Below are 16,444 nucleotides of genomic sequence, written 5' to 3' on the forward strand. Positions count from 1 at the left end.
GAATTGGAAATGAAAAGGAGATTCTGCTCCCCGCTCCCCAGTGGACCTTCTTCCCCTTCCTCACCGCCTGCAGCAAGTATTTTCAACCAAGTGCATCTGCAGACCAGGCCAAGTGCAGAGTTACAGGTCCCCCAGTTAGCAACGCTGTCCCTGGTGGGGACGCAGCCGGAGCCTCCCCCTCCCCTTCACTTGTGGCGGGGCTGAACTCAGCAAGGAAAGAATGTCTTCTGGGGCCTGGAACTAATCGGGCTTCGTGTTTCCTGCCTGAAGTCACCAGGCAAGTTTTGTGTGTGTGTGTTATGCGAAATGGCCTGCCCTGGCCTCCGGAGCTGGCCCCGGCCTGATTTTTCCACGTGGCTCTTCTTTCCAAACCAAGATGGCTAAGAGGGGTTGGCACTGGCCCCAGAGGGGAGGGAAAGGAACAGGGAAAGCAGGCACCAGAGCCACAGCCTTGCCACAAAACACGACGTGGTTCCCAGACTGGGCAGGGCAGGGCGAGAGAGATGCTGTCTCAAGGGTGTAGCAGTCCTCCTGGCTGCTGCGCCCAAAAGCTGCATCTTGCAAGGCTCCCTTTGGCTCTCTGCCGCAAAGGGCGTGGTTGCCTTTAAAGCAGGTGCCTCATTTCTTGCAGCTGGAAGAAAGCCAGAGTTCGCTTTCTGCCAGCAAGCACAACCTCCCCAGTTTGAAGAAAGAGGCTAATCCAGGGGTGGGGGGAGCTGTGGTTCCCCAGCTCTCCTTGGGCCCCAACAACCCCATGGCCAGGGATGATGGGAAAGATCCAAGAACATCTGGAGGGTCCGGCAGGTTCCTCACCCACAAGCAAACCCAATTTCTCACTGTGGCCTTGGCAGAAATTGTTTTTATGAAGGAGGGGTGGTTTAGTTCTCTCCCGCACACATACTTTTCCCAGCTTTCCCTCGTTGGTTGATGCAAGGAAGTAGTTTGCTTGCAAAGCCACTTCTGCTTCTCTGTGCCAAGAAACCATAAATGGTTCACTCACGTGCCAAGGGATTCTGCTGCAGCAACTCACAGTGGGTATAAGCCACCAACCTAGATGGCTTTAAAAAGGATCTGACAAATTCAGAGGGTTGGGCTACCTGGCCATGTTCTCCACTGTTGGAGGCCATACGCCCATGAATGCCACCTGCAGGAAACCTCAAGAAGAGTTGCTGTTACACTCAGATGCTGCTTGTGGGTGTCCTATTGGGGCATTTGGTTGGCCACGGAGAACAGAATGCTGGGTGCTAGATAAGCCTCCGGCCTACTCAGACAGGTTGTTCTGTTCTTAACATCCTAGGTTATTTTAATTTTATTTTGGGCATTGGGGGGGGGGGAGCAACTTTCTAACCCTTATGGCCAAAGGATGAGTCTTGAAAGTTATGTGGTGAGAATCACACTGAAATCAGGGTGTGGGAAATGGCAATGCTTTCTATGCTCTAAAGGTGGGAGGGGGAGTTGTGCCTTGCTAAATAGGATTTATTTTTTGTTTCTCCACAGCCCTGACAGGAACAATTAATTATACCACACACAAAAATCACTTCACTGGCATTATTTATGGAGGTTGCAAAATTAGGCACAAATGCGATTTGTAGGGGTTGGTGTTTTTTTAAGTACAGCGTGCGCACACACTGTCTCAACTGTTCTTCATGCTGAACAAGAGAGGCCGGAGAACAGTCTCTTTGCAAAAGGCATTCTGTAGCTAGTCCCTCTCTGTCAGGGAGGATAAGTGAGTTCCTCACAGCCACCCATCCTGCCCCTTCACTATAGCCTTCTGCAGCAATGCTCACAACTGTTCACTTTCACAGTAGACAATACTGGCAGGGTCCCAGCAGCATTCACACTGGTGGTTTCACTGGGGGAGAACACCCCCGCGCAGTTTTCTGCTCTGCAGTGCAAACTTATCTGTTATATCATGTTCTCCCCCCCCCCTTTCACAGTTCACAACTTTCACGGCTCGTTTATTCAGTACAGGTTGTCCTGAAACAAACCCAAATTGCACTACAAAGTGGGCGCATGCTTCAATTAATTAATTACGCAGGTTGTTGGGAACGTGGCTTCACAAATCCCCATACGCCTCTTGTGGAGGTCCAATGCCACAAGCACAGAAAAGGCCCCCAGAATCCCTTGAAGTCTATCGCAAGGGGATTCTGGGATGTGCCGCCTACAGCAAAGCACACGATATTCTCCAGAGCTTGCTTTCCCTTGGCAGGTGGACAGGACCAGACTGGGGGCAGCACAAGGCCCCACGTTAAGCCAGACCAAAGACAGAAAGGCTGGCTTTGGACAGCCAGGCCACCATGACTGCCCAATCCTGCTGCCAGCCACACACAAAGCACAAGACTTCCCTGCTCTGCAAGTCTTTTATTGGGCTTCCAATGCCCCAATACTCTGGGAACGGAGAATCTGCAGCCTTCTAGATGTACCTAAACTAAAACCCATACCCTCTCAGGCCACTGCCCAGGCTGATCGGAAGCGACAAACCCTACAATCCAACGCCATCTGGATTCTGGAAAGACGCAGGCTGCCTGTCCCTGGCAAGCTATCTGCATTTCATGTATAGGGAGCTGCCTTGCTTAGGAGCCCAGCCCTTAGTCAATCTAGCTCAGTATTGTCTACACCTGTGTTCTTCAAGCTTGGGGCACCAAATACTGCTGGATAGGGCTGGGAATAGATCACAGTAGATCACCAGCTAAACTTATTGATATACTGATATATCACAATGCCTGAAATAAGCATAGAGCATTGGCTGGCTTCCCGGTTTTCCCCACATAGTGATTTTAGTATAGCAAACACACACCCCCAAAAAATATTGCCAGGTCAAAAATTATGAAACTCGTATCACAATATGGACTTCAAACTGGTTTTGGATGATAGATTGCCCAGCCCTACTGCTGGATTACAACTCCCATCATCCATCTGCTTAGCAAATGGTCAGGGATGATGGAAGTTGTAGTCCAACAACATCTGATGAGGCCCAGACACCAATCAAAACCGACAGGCAGTGGCTCTCCCGGCCCCACCTGGAGGTGATGGGGTCAGGCCAGAGACCAGACGCCCACAAGGACTTGAACCCCTGAGGTTGCCTTACACAGTCAGGCCAGCAGGGCACCCAGCCTAGTAATGTATGCTGCAACTGGCAGCCTCTCTCCAAGGCTCCAGGCAGAGGCCTTTCCTAGTCCACATACCTTAAGTCATATTTGCTGAAGATGGCAGGGGTTGACACTGGGGCTTTCTGCACCCAAATACCCCCCCCCCCGGCCACAGAAGTCGGACCAGCCCAAATCTTGAGACCAAGGAACCCCCACCTCCACCTCCTTAGAACAGCGTTGCCCCTTCTCCTGCCACCAGGCCACCCGCTGCAGTCACAATACAACTCTGGTCTGTGCTTTTATTTGGCCCATCGGTATCAACAAATCCTGAGTCGCGTCTGGAGATTACCTCCCCTCCCCGCGTGCCCCCTCCCCCGAAGAGATGTCGCTAAAATTCCTGCCTTCGCTCAATCTTCAGCAGCTCAACTTCAAAGATTAAGGTTGCGCCACCTGGGGGGAAAAAAGAAAGGGAAATCACGAGTGCAGGCTGGAGGGAGCGGTGCTGGGAAGAAGCACTACCCATCCCAACCCCTAGAGCAGGTGCCAGAGGGCCCCTGGAAGCTTTGATGGCCCCACAGCTGACTGCCTGGAACTCGAGCGGGGCCCTTCCATTCTCATCTCCTGGTTTTTAAAAGGCCAGTAGGGAGAAGGCAGGTTAATAACATGGTATCAACACTTCACTTGGGGTGGGGAGGAAGCCCCCGCCCATCTGTTCAGAATCCATAGCAGGACTGATTCTGAGGGGGAAAGGGCATGCACGATTTACCTGGGATTTTGGGTGGTGCTCCCCGGTCCCCATAACCTGTGAGCAAAGGGAGAAAAAAAAGGCAAAGTTACCCAAGAGATCAAAGAGTTCCCATAGTGCAGGGATGGAGCGATCTGTGCGATTGTTGTGGGATTTCAACTCCCACTGACCCCTGCCAAAAAATGATGATGGCAACTCCTTAGAACATCTTGCCACTGCCACCTCCCTGGGGCACGTTCTGAACCCAGGAGCCCGATTTCTTCCCCCTCCCCATCCCACATTCCAGCTCCTCACCCAGCTCAGAGGGAATGACCAGCTTTCTCTTCTCACCCTCGCACATCCTAGAAAGACCAAAGGAACAGTATAAATTCAGTTATCAACCAAGTACAGTACACGGCTTTGCTGCTGTATAAAAGCAACACAGAACAGGAGGGCTGGAATCTGACTCGAAAATAATTACTTCATTCATATCACTTAACCTTCCCTTCTAACGTTGCCTAGGGGCAGCTATCAATATAAAAATTACATACAAATGAAAAAGAAGCACACTAAATGTAGTTAACACTGGAGAGAAACACAGGATAGATGAACCGTCCTGATTAACAAGACAGTTTAATAAATAAAATGAGCCGGGACAGATGGATTTTCAAAAGACGGCAAAAGATCATTAGAAGATGCCAGCCAGATCTCCTGGGTGCAATTGCACAGAGTGCGCTCCCCCAACATTCCCGCCAAAGGTGCCGCAGATGCAGTTGGAATACATCAGAGGCCCTTCCTTGAGGTCATGCCCAGATTATGGAATTCTCTGCTCTTTATAGGGGAAAAAAAAGTTCCAGGAGACCCAAATAAATAAAGTTTTAGGAGCTTTCCAGCATCCTTTGAGAAGGGAGAGTGAAAATCTGTGCTTCTGACTTGCCACTGGAGAAATTGCTTCTTTTCCCCATTCGGGTGCTTGAAAACCAGCAACCACAACACAGCGGTCACTGCCACACCTGATCCCTGCTGGGAGGAAGAATTTACCCAAGCAAGCCCTGATCCCAGCCTTTAATGACTTGTCCAGTCCCCAAGGAGAAGATAAACAGCTGATCACGAGTCAGGCTGCTGTCGAACTCTGTCCCATCCTCCAGCTTGCCCTATGAGAGAGTGCGGAAGTTAAAAGGGGTGTGAGCCAGCCAGGGTTTCTTCTTAAAACATCCAAGATGCTGTGCTTATTATCCCAAAAGAAGAAGAGCCCTGTGAAGTAAGCCCAAAGAGAGCCCATCTAGTCCAGCACCCTGTTCTCACAGTGACCAACTGGATGCCTCAACGGGAAGGCCGCAAGCAGGACCCAAGCGCAACTCTTGAGAGCCAGTGTGGTGTAGTGGTTAAGAGCGGTAGTCTTGTAATCTGGGGAACCAGGTTCGCGTCTCCGCTCCTCCACATGCAGCTGCTGGGTGACCTTGGGCTAGTCACATTTCTCTGAAGTCTCTCAGCCCCACTCACCTCACAGAGTGTTTGTTGTGGGGGGAGGAAGGGAAAGGAGAATGTTAGCCGCTTTGAGACTCCTTAAAGGGAGTGAAAGGCGGGATATCAAATCCAAACTCTTCTTCTCTCCCCACTTGTGATTCCCAGCAACAGACATTCAGAGACATACAGACAAGGGAGCCAGTGTGGCTAGCAGACACTGATAGCCTGGTTCCTCATGGATTTGTCTACTCTTTTAAAAGTCATCACTACATCTTAATAAAGTGAATTCCATAGCTTTAACTATGTGCAGTTTTAACTAAGCACATGTATACAAACACCCTCCACAGCAGGAGGATGGCCCTCCTGTGGCCCTCCGGAGTCCAGTCATCGCTGGACTACAACTCCCATCATGCTGGCTGGGCTGATGGGAGTTCAACAACATCTGGAGGGCTGAAAGTTCCCCATCCCTGCTCCATCCGAGTAAAGAAACCCCAGGGTGTTTCAGCCTTGCTCTCTCACTGACTGACTAACTCAGGGCACATTCACACATGAGCGTCTATCACTCAGTGATTCACTGCTCCACTGCATAAAGTGACTCATAAGAACCTGAGAGGCGGAAGCCCTGCTGGGTCAGAGCAAAGGTGAGTCAGGTCGAGGGCCCTGTTTCCTAACAATGGTTAATGAAACGCCTGTTGAGAAGGCCACAAGCAGGACATGAAATTAATACACCCACCCTCTTTTCCCCTGCTGCTCAGATGACCAGGGGCCCTCAACTCTGGAATCCTGCCACCATACAGAGCAGGGAGAACTGCCAAATTGAGATGGTTTTAAAAGGGGATTATTTATTTACTTGGTACATTTCTGACCCACCCTTCATGATTCGATCCCAGGTCCACTTACACATAAATTTTTAATTTATAAAACAAACACATCCCTTAAAAAAAAAACTTAAAAAGGGAGGACAAGACTATTAGTGGCTACCAGACACTAATCTCATGATGCAACCCCCAGGATTGTTTTTGAGTCCCATTAGCTGGGGGGAAATAGTGAGAGGCGGCTACTGCTGTCATGCTTATGGGATTCCCAGAAGGATCTAACTGCATAAAAGAGAGCTCTGCTGCATGAAGCCAGTGGCCCATCTAGACTAGCACTCTGTTCTCAATGGGAAGCATGCGAGCAGAACCAGAGGGCAATGCTGCTCTCCCTAACTGTGATTCCCAGCAACACAGAATTCAGTAGCATACTGGCTGGCTGCTATGGGAAAGAGGAAACTGAACTGGGGCTCTGCTTATGTTCTCTGGCCAAACAAGGTCTGGAAATTGCAGAAAGGAACAAGGTAGAGTAACCTCATGTCCATATGGTTGGAATCAAAGGGGGGTAATCAATCAATCAAAACCTTTATTGCATTAGCAAACTGCCATAGCAAAATAAGACAATACAAAAAAGAAAAAAGACAAACTAGAGACAAGCAGCCCAGCAAAATTCAGGTGTTTTGGCTGGCGTAGTGACATTTAAGTTACCCGAAGACAATAATGCAAAGATATAATAGCCAGCGCCCAAAAACTAGTATGCGGGTATATATAAAGCACAAAATGGCCCCAGAACAGACTCAGCATATTGAGTTAAAAGTAATAAAAAGATTAAAACAGGTCCAGGTCTAGGGCACGCTACCCTGTCAGAGTAGCCCTGAGTTTCAGAGCCTGCACTATGAATATTGCCACCCCACGTGAGATTTGGGGATTTGCGTCCACAAGAAGCGATTTCAAACAGTCTTCCTTAGATGTAATGGTGGACGGGATCAAAAGGAGGAGCTTAGATCTTATTGGCTCATAAATAGGGCAGTAGAAAAAGAAATGTATGAAGTCCTCTACTTCATTCATTGTGCATGGACATAGACGCTGGGTAATAGGGGTCTTAGAATAAATCCCCTGCAGGAAGGCCGTGGGTATAGAATGGAAGCGGGCCATAGTAAACGCTCTTCTCAAGTTGGGCTCCGTCAGGTCTATCAAGTAGTTGGCAAGTGATCTTACCACTTTCACTTTAGGGAGCCACATGGAGAGGCGAGCTGAGGTGGACTGTGCCCGGTCCATGGCCTCGTCTCTTGTAAGAATCCAGGCCCGGATTTTATGTTTGTCCCAAGAGGACAGCGAGTCAAGATTTGGGAGAGAGTAGCGTGCAGTAATAGTCACCATGGCCTTGGACCATTTATTGCTTTGAGAACACGTTAAAAAGGCTTGCCTGGCTAGTAGGGGACCTGGGGCATTGATTAATTTACAATAAAAGCTAATAATTCTAATGTGGGCTCTCGCAACAATGGAGGGGAGGCCCAATTCTGTTCTTAACTGTGCTGCAACCGAGCCCTTGGGGAGACCCAGTATCTTCCGTGCAAAAGAGTTTTGTAGAATCTCCAGCCGTTGTAGTGTTTTTAAATTCCACCCCCAGATTTCAACCCCATACAATAACATCGGGAGGACTTTGCTGATAAATGCTTTTCTGATTGGTGGAACCAGCTGGCCGCCTTTTGCATAGTAGAATTTCTCCAAGGCTTTGATGGTTCTGCGGGCAGCCAGGATGGTTGTATTTAGGTGAGCTGACCAGCTAAGCCCATGCTGAAAAATGATACCCAAATACTTGAATGCTGAACAATGTTCAATAGAATGGCCCTCAAAATTCCAGAGTGACTTCCGAGTTTTCATGCCAAAAGTAAGAATTTTGGTTTTGGCGAAATTAATTTTAAGGGAGTTGGTATCACAATATGTCATGAGCCCTCTGAGCATGTTGTTTAAGCCCAGCTTGGTTAATGACAGTATCACCATGTCGTCCGCATAGAGTAATATGGGGATCTTGAGCTGTTGTAAGGAGGGGGCAGGTTGATTTAGGGCCTTCATAGTTGTGACGATGTCATTGATATAGAAATTGAATAGAAAAGGGGCCAAGAGGCAGCCCTGTTTGACCCCTTTATTCAGAGGGAAAGAATCAGAAAGAGCTCCCAGAGGGCCGAATTTTACTCTGGCCGATATGTCATTATGAATTTCCATAAGAAGGAGGAGGAGTCTCTTATCTATGCTGGTATGACTAAGCTTCTGCCATAGCCTATCTCTGGGAATGGAGTCAAAGGCGGAGGTCAGGTCCACAAAAGCCGCGTGTAGTTTGCAGTTGAACCTGTTTAGGTATTTATCAATCAGGGTAAGTAGAACAAGACATTGGCCAGATGTGCTGTGACCTTTGCGGAAGCCAGCCTGTTCCGGATGGAATAGCTTTGTTTCTTCTGCCCACTCAATTAATTTCTCTAGCAAGAATCTAGAGTAAACCTTGTATGATATGTCCAACAGGCTGATAGGTCGGTAGTTGCGCGGATCTTGTGGGTCCCCCTTTTTATGTATTGGGATAACTATGCTCTGTTTCCAGTTAGGTGGAATCTTAAGAGTAGCATTAATGGTGGTAAAGAGAGATGCTAAGACAGGGGCCCACCACGACTGGTTCGATAAGAATACCTCAGGTGGTATCATATCCTCCCCCGGGGATTTATCCCCAAAGGGGGGTAAAAGCTCCACTCCCTTCTCCTCCTCACACAGGGAACACAGAATTTTTCTCTGGTTGTCCATTTCCTGCATTCAAATTGCCACGTAACACAGCAGTCATTGTGTGAGTCAGCAAGGATGCATGGCTGAAAAAAGCAGCTGAGTCAACATATGCTGCAATGGCAGCATTTAGTAGTGGGTGCAGAATTCAGTTGCTTCAAGAATTCCTTTTTTTAAAAAGCTAAGCATCTAGTCCTTATGGTCACAAAAATTTCCGTCAAAGCCTTGGAGATACTCCTAGTGAAATCTCAGAGGGGTTGCTGAATTCAGATGTCAAGGAGTAGACAGTTCCATGAGACACAACACACGTGTGCCTAATTTACAGTAGGATTCTTTTTTTCTTTTATTTCTTTCTGTTGAAGCTCTGAACTTGGGTCACCCACAGACGTCTGCCTTCCTAAACAAACCCAACCCCACCAACTTAGCAACCACACACACACCAATTTTGGCAGGAGTTGCTAACTCTCACTGTTTCAGGTCAGGGATGGGGAACCTGCAGGCCCTCCTGGCTGTTGGGCTCCAGCTCCCATCAACCACAGTGAGCATGGCCAACAGTCAGGGATGATGGGTGCAATACCTGGAGGCAGGCAGGCAGGTCCCCCAGGCCTTCCCAAAGAGCCACAACTCTGTGATGAGAGAGCAGTGGCTGGAGTCTAGAAATGCATGGAAGGCCCGACAGGTTCTCCACTGGATTACAATTCACCCTTTGACAATTATGTCTCTCCCCCGTGGCTTCTGGAAAAGACCCCGCAAACCTCAAGGTGCTCAGCTAACACTGACCTGCCCTTCCACATCACGCCTGCAGCACTCACCGTATAATGCATGTGGAGCACATCACCCTTGCGGGACTTGATGGGGCAGTTGTCCACCCGCTTCTTGACCCCAATCTGGAGCTTCCGTTTGCCTTCCGTGCCCAGACCTAGCGAGAAGACTGAACACAGCGCCAGAGCGAGTAATGTTGCTCCCTGGCTCACCTGCATCGCACAAGCTCCTGGAAGGGCAGAAACTGGTTAGCTGGGGAGAGCTCTCTGTGGCTAAAAGTCTACCGTCACCACTATCTCTTGCTTTGTTGATCATAATGTTACAGGAAGGTGGAAATGGAGCTGGCTTCCTGGCAGTGGTGTCGCTGCCTTTTATCAGGAGGCAGGGGGAAGTTGGAGCTGTCTATGTGCACCAATGGGAGTACTTGAATGGCTCCACCAGGGTGCCCACACAGCCCTGATTTCCCCAACACTTCACCCCTCCCTATAAGCAGCAGTGACATTGCTGCTGGCAAGCAGGCGCGACAGGCCCGCCCCACACTGGGCAAGCCACTTCTGCGGAAAGGGGTCCATTCAGCAGCTGCCAGACATAGGGTTCGGTTCACTGTCCTTGTACATACAGGAAAAGGAATAATGGGGAAGAGCTCCAGTCCTTCCATGCCGACACATACCAAGACATGAGTTCTATTTGGGAAGGTCCACAACACAGTCATAAACACCTGCCTTGCATGCAGAAGGTCCCAGGTTCAACTGTCAGGTAGGGCCCTGCCCCGTTTTTCACATGGTGCCCCAATGAACAGAACAGAAGCCTCCTCCCCATGAAGGCCCATCCTTGAATTACAGTAATTCATGCAAATTCAACACTCCCGCCCCAGTCGCCAGCACCCCCAGCTCCTACCCTGGCATGCAACAGCATGCTGTCCATTCAGGTCCCCCCAGGAGCCTCCGGATCCCGACTTACCAGTGCGGCCAGAGGCGCCTTGGACTCTGCTCCCTCCCCTGGTGGCAGCCGCCGCCACCCCACTCCAGATTCTCTCAAGGATACTGGGCTGTGGCCACCCCAGGAATAATCCAGCAAGGTCTCTCTGCTCCACCCTCCCTCCTCTACTCCCTAGTCCTCTAGACAGGATCTCCCCATATGAAATCATCCTTATTTTTAACCCTTTCCCTCAGGTATGAGCCTAGCATTTCCTCCCCCCTCCCTCCCAGGTGAAGTATCTCCCTCCCCCAACCCATGCCCCCCAAATAGCACCCCCGCCCTAAGATACCCCATATCCACCCTCGCCTAGCCCCCCTTTCCTAGGGCCCTCCTTACGGAAGGTCCAAACCCTGGTCTCCTCTGCTTCATCTTCTTCATTACAATTTGTCACCTTGGCCCAGACCCACATGATCCCAGCCCCAGAGGGATCCCTCACCTTGTGAATCCAGACATCCCCCGGACCCCCACCCGCAGGAACTGGCTTCTCTCGGGGGATCCAGACCTGGCTACGTTCTGGGGAACAACCGACACCCCTAGATTCGGGCTTCCACTCTCTCTGCTTCCCCTGGGGACTGGCTTCCCGTTGCAGCCACGGCAGCCCCATCCTATCAGAGGCCCTGGCTGGCTTGCGGGGCACCCAGACCTGCCCAGAAGCCTCCGCAGGGTCCCGGTACCACTCCTTCTGGACCCACATCCCAGCTCCCCTTACAGGATCCCTCTGGGGACCCACATGCCCCAAGATCCCCCCGGAGTGGCTGCGGCTGACGCCCCGTGCCGGGAACTCTGGTTCCTCGCCGCCTCTTCCCCTGAACACCCCGGGGCCCCCCGCACCCAACTCCCAATCCTCCCTGTGGGAGAGCTGGGTCCCCACCTCTTTGGGGGCGCCCTTTCCTTTCACGGCCACAGCCACGCAGGACTCGCAGACCCCCACGCACCACGAGGCTCTCTTCTCCTGCCTCGCTGCTTGGCTGCCGGAGCCGGGCGGAGGGCGGCCCAGGCTCTCTAGGCTCCCGCTGCCTAGGGGGCCCCCAAACCCACGAGGCCCCCATCTGCCCATCGTGACTCTCCTCGGGCCACCCTGTCCCTGCGGGGCCTTCCCCACGGCTGGGGCCTGGGTCCCCGCATTGTCAAGGGCCCCCACGCCTGGACCCCAGGACACCTGGGTCCCTACGTCCCTCCGCTCCAGCTTCTGCGGCCCCTGCGTTGCCGCCGGCCCTGCGAGGCCCTCCTCGCTACCAGCCACCCCCCACTTGGGTGCGCCGGACGCCTGGGTCCCTTCGGGCCCGCTGGAGCCTCCCCGCTCCCTCCAACCCGCCTCTTGGGGCTGCCCCATATCTAGGTCCCCAGGCTGCTGCCGCCGACCCTCGCTCGGTCCACAGCTCCTGGGCGCCCCCCTTCCCTGTCCCCCCGTCTCCTCAGGACCCCCCATCCGCCCCCCCTCCTCACCTCTCCTTTCCTCAACGGATACCACCCCCCTCTGCGCATGCGCGGCTCGCAACGCTGATTTGCCTAACAACAAGGGAAGCAGCCATGGGGTCCGCCATGTTCCCTCGCCCGCCCCGAGGCAGGTTGGCCGCCGTCACGTGATCGGCGCGGCCCCACGCGACAGGCGCTCGGCTAGCTATTTTATAAAAATCAATGACCGGCATTACGATTCTAGTTCTCTTCTCTCGGGACATGGGAGAAATAATCAGAGAAATAAAGGCATGCCCCCCCCTCAAAATACAAAAAATATAACGGCCACGACTCGCACGTGACAAGGGCAAGGCATCACTTCCGCTCTGGGCTGAGGCATATGAGCTGCAGTAGGCGCACTGACGTGTGAGAGCGCCCCCTGGTGTTGGAGTGGAGAAAGGGGGCTCCCCGGACTCTCTGAAAGTGGCCTCGTCTTCATCACGTGGCTCCGATGATGATGATGATGATTACCCCGCCCATCTGACTAGGAGGGCCCTAGCCACACTGGGCGGCTTCCAACAAATAAGTCTGTCGTAAAGTGAGCCTCTTGGTGAAATTTTGGAACATATTATTTCCTTAATGCGGTTTTATTTTTTAATTGTTTATTTAATTTATTTTCCTTTCTCCCCACGCATTGTAAAACCTAAATTTCAGCCAGCTCCCAAGTGGTTAACAATAAAAATTGATTTTAATTTAAAAAAATATCATTGGGCAAAATCTTCCTTGGCATGCACTTTATTTTTAATGTATTCATTGATTTAATATTTTCCATTTATTTCAGCAGTCCAATGCACACTGACGTTGGAGCAAATCTCACTGATGGGAAATGGGGCTTACTCCCCAGTAGACATTCATAAGTGATTTCCTACACACACCCCCCCGCACAGTCAGGTAAATTTCGGAACACAAGAACCTGCCTCAGATCTTGGATCTATCTAGCTCTCGGTCTACATTGACTGGTAGTGGCTGTCCAGGATTTCAGTCGGGTCTTTGCCAGGGACACGTGGAGATGCCAGGAATTGAACCTGGAACCTTCTGCATGCAAAGCAGATGCTCTACCGCTGAGCTATGGCCCTTCCCCAAATGTGCTGTACCCACTGCATTGCAGCCTCTCCTTGCATGATGCAAACCAAACTGGAGCAAGAGGAGGGGGTCATTCACCCCTGATACTCTAGTATTTTTGTGCGCCAACACCCACCCTCCCTCCCTAGCTTTTAGTAGTGGCCTTGGGAAAGGTGGCTGCGGAGGGAGATTTCTCCCCCCAACTCAACATTCAGGCCTCCAACTGGACTCTGTAAATATTGACTCTTCCAAGGTTAGGGCCAAAGTCTGCTTGGAAACCCCACAGGGCAGCTTTTCCAAATGCCCATTCCTGGGAAAAACATGGCCCTGTGTCCCAGGCTGCCCATAGGACATGAACCCAAGTTAGGAGGCCCCACAGGTCCCCACCACTTCCAAGAATCTTGTTTCTGAATGTGGCCAAAGGTCACTCTCATCCAATGCCCTGTTTCCAAGGCCAGCCAGTCAGATGTTTTTCGGGAAGACCACAAGCAAAGGGATGGAGGAAACAGTCCTCCCCTGTAATTGGCCTCCCTGTTCTCTGGATATTGTGCCTCTGGACATGGAAGTTCTATTTTAGCTGTGGCAGTAAGGCTGGTTCCAGAAGGTTGGCAGCGCTTGGTATTTACCAGGGCCCCAAGACCCATGGCGCTGCAACATCTTCTTCGAACAAAACACCCAGGAAGATCAGGAGTAGCCTGGGAGAAGTCTCAGTTTGCACGTCATGGCTCTTCCAAATTATGGGGGCCCAATGAGAGTTCAGTGCCTGAGCCCACTCCCAAATCCTGGAGCCATCGATTTTCCTCCATGGATGTGTCCTATCCCATTTCAAAGCCAGGCTATCACCACCACCTCCTGAGGCAGCCAATTCAATAAATTAACAAAGTACTATGTGGTGAATTAAATTTATTTTGGCTGTCCTGGATGTCTTGCCAGTCAGTTTTGTTGGCTAGCCCCGAGTTCATTATTACAAGAGAGGGTGGGTAAATCGCCTTCCTCCCCACTTTCTTCACGCAACACATGCTTTTATCATCCTCTATCGTGCTTCTCTTGGGCGTCTTTGATTCTTAACCCAGGGACGGGGGACCTCAGCCCCAGGGGACACACATGGACCTCCACAGCCCTCCATCTGGCCCTTGGGACTCTCCCCAGGCCACACCTCCTCCAGAGCCCAGCTCTGCAACCTCCTTGAGGGTTTTGCCTGGCTGGAATCTGTCCTTGAACTGTGATAATGCTCTTGCTTATCTGGATGGGGAATAGAATGTGTATATAGAAACCAACCAATTGCACAAAGGTAAGATTTACATTTGTTACTCTTTTGCCTTGGGCCCCGCCCACCACTGACATGTGGCCCCCAGGAACTTGTCAAGAATAGAATGTGGCCCTCAAGCTGAAAAAATGTTTCCCCCTCCTGTTTTAACTGAAAAGTCTGTGAACTAGGGTTGTTAGGAGACTGCTATTCCCCTCCCACAGCTACAGCTCCCTGGGAAAAGGGATTGGTGGCTAAATCACTCAGGGTATTCTTTTGGTACTGACATGCTTGCCACCCTGGGATCCTTTGGAGGAATTACAGTACTGTACAGTAAGCCCACAACCTGCGTGCATGTATCTTGTGCACATTCAGCCTTATGGACTTGGGAAAGATTAAAAAATATACAGTATATATTAAGGGGGCAGATAGGGGGGGAAAGACTTCTGCAATCCCAACCGCCATTGCACCCAATGTGTTTTGACTATGTGCAATTTTGGCTTTAGGTGCAATCCCTGGAATATAACCCCTGTGTAAGTTGCTGGCTTATAAATTTATAAATTTAGCAAAATAATAATAATGAGGGTTGGCCCAGGTCAGGAGCACCCCAGACCCCGAGATTTCGGGGCCCAAACCTGAGACCTAGAGGAGGCCACTGGTGTCATCATCAGGGGCGGCCCATCCATTAGGCAAGTTGAAGCCATTTGCTTCAGGCAGCAGATCTGCCTCCCTGCCCTGCCTCCCTATTGTGCTGCTGCCAGCCCCAGCAGGCTTTCACCATTGGCCCACATAACCCCACTGTCATAGGGAGACAAGCCCTGGTGTTGTCATGGGGGTGGGCCCTGGTGATTCTTCCTTTGCACTCCCTCCCACCACTGAGCCCTGGAGACGGAGGTTCATTGGGAGAGGGGAGGGGAGGAGGGCAGATCCCTCAGAGAGTCTGTGCAATAATTTGGAGCTGGCTCCTGCTGGACTAAAACTTGCAAGCTGCATGTGTAGTCTTCTTGGTCAATTTTTTTCCAGGCACGCTCTCCCACGTGGAGATTTGAGCCCTCCCCCTGCCAGCTGGAAGGGGCCAAGCAAACCTGGAGGCTTCAGGGCAGCCCTGGAGGTCTGGCAGCCCTAGGAATAATAGATAGCAGAGTATGGTATGTGACCTGGTCAAGAGAGAGGGGGAGGCAGGAAGCTCCCGGGCACACGTCCGCCAAAGAAGGGGAAGGGTGAAATATTGTGCAGAGGCCCAGGCGCCAGAGCCGAGGCTGTGAACACACTCAATGCAAACCCTTCCAAAGAGACCACCACAATATATTAGACATATATGGTCTGGAGACTAGCCGATAGCGAAATATGTAAATACTTGCAAGTGTGACAAAATGAGCAGAAAGGAGAGAAGACCACGGATACGTCATCTCAAGACCAACCAACCATTCTAGAGACAAGACCTTCAAAGGCAGCCGTGCTGCCAGCTCAATGCAGTTTTGCGATGCAATTTAGCCATATATGTCAAAGAGCAACTGTCTGTTCCCCAGCCTCTGTTTTGGTGGATGATTTTGGCCACGAGTTAGAACTGACCGCCCCGCCCCCAGCACCATTGGCTCTGTCCCTGGTCCAGGAACCAGACTCACAGAGATGTGAAAAGCAATGCTTTTCTTGCCGTGCCACAAAGGGAAATCTAGTCTCTAGTTCAGGGGTCAACGGGCCAAATCTAATTCACAGGCCAAACATCAGACTTCCGCATTTGTCCCGCCATGCCATTTTTCTGCACCAATGGCCAACTGCCCCACACCCTGATCCTTTTGTGGGGAAACTGGCTGGTGTACCTGAACCTGAAGTAGGATTGACCCATCCTGTTCAGGAAGTCTGGTCCTGCTTGGGCCACTCCCAAGGGCCAACTTGGACAAAAGGGGCGGGGAAACCCACCTGCCAATCACCTTCCATCAATGTAACATCAGATGATTGGCATGTGGGCGGTCCCACCTACCTGTTAAAAGTCAGCCTTCTGGGGAGGTGGGTGGAACATTCAGAGAGCTGTAGATCAGTGGCGTAGCGTGGGTTGTCAGCACCCGGGGCAAGGCAAGTA

The 16,444-nt window shown here is 51.2% G+C and overlaps 1 protein-coding gene across 3 annotated transcripts; it reads right to left on the bottom strand.

Moving 5' to 3' along the window:
• Window positions 1–3,374: 3,374 nt before the first annotated feature.
• FKBP2 (FKBP prolyl isomerase 2) lies at window positions 3,375–12,186 on the bottom strand. Of its 3 annotated transcripts, none has more exons than XM_083418674.1 (6): window positions 12,048–12,186; window positions 9,674–9,852; window positions 4,855–4,967; window positions 4,129–4,175; window positions 3,856–3,891; window positions 3,375–3,539 (listed from the first exon to the last, which is right to left on the bottom strand). In XM_083418674.1, exons 2-6 carry the CDS (start codon window positions 9,839–9,841, stop codon window positions 3,478–3,480), a joined length of 426 nt encoding a protein of 141 aa, XP_083274800.1. In that variant the 5' UTR covers window positions 9,842–9,852; window positions 12,048–12,186; the 3' UTR covers window positions 3,375–3,477. The 3 variants fall into 3 exon arrangements, with proteins under 3 accessions (XP_083274800.1, XP_083274799.1, XP_083274798.1); XM_083418673.1 differs by having other exon boundaries at window positions 11,473–12,054; XM_083418672.1 differs by lacking the exon at window positions 12,048–12,186 and adding an exon at window positions 10,584–10,807.
• Between the last annotated feature and the right edge of the window lie 4,258 nt (window positions 12,187–16,444).

Source organism: Podarcis tiliguerta (assembly GCF_965153285.1).
Source record: "Podarcis tiliguerta genome assembly, chromosome: 16".
Taxonomy (NCBI): domain Eukaryota; kingdom Metazoa; phylum Chordata; class Lepidosauria; order Squamata; family Lacertidae; genus Podarcis; species Podarcis tiliguerta.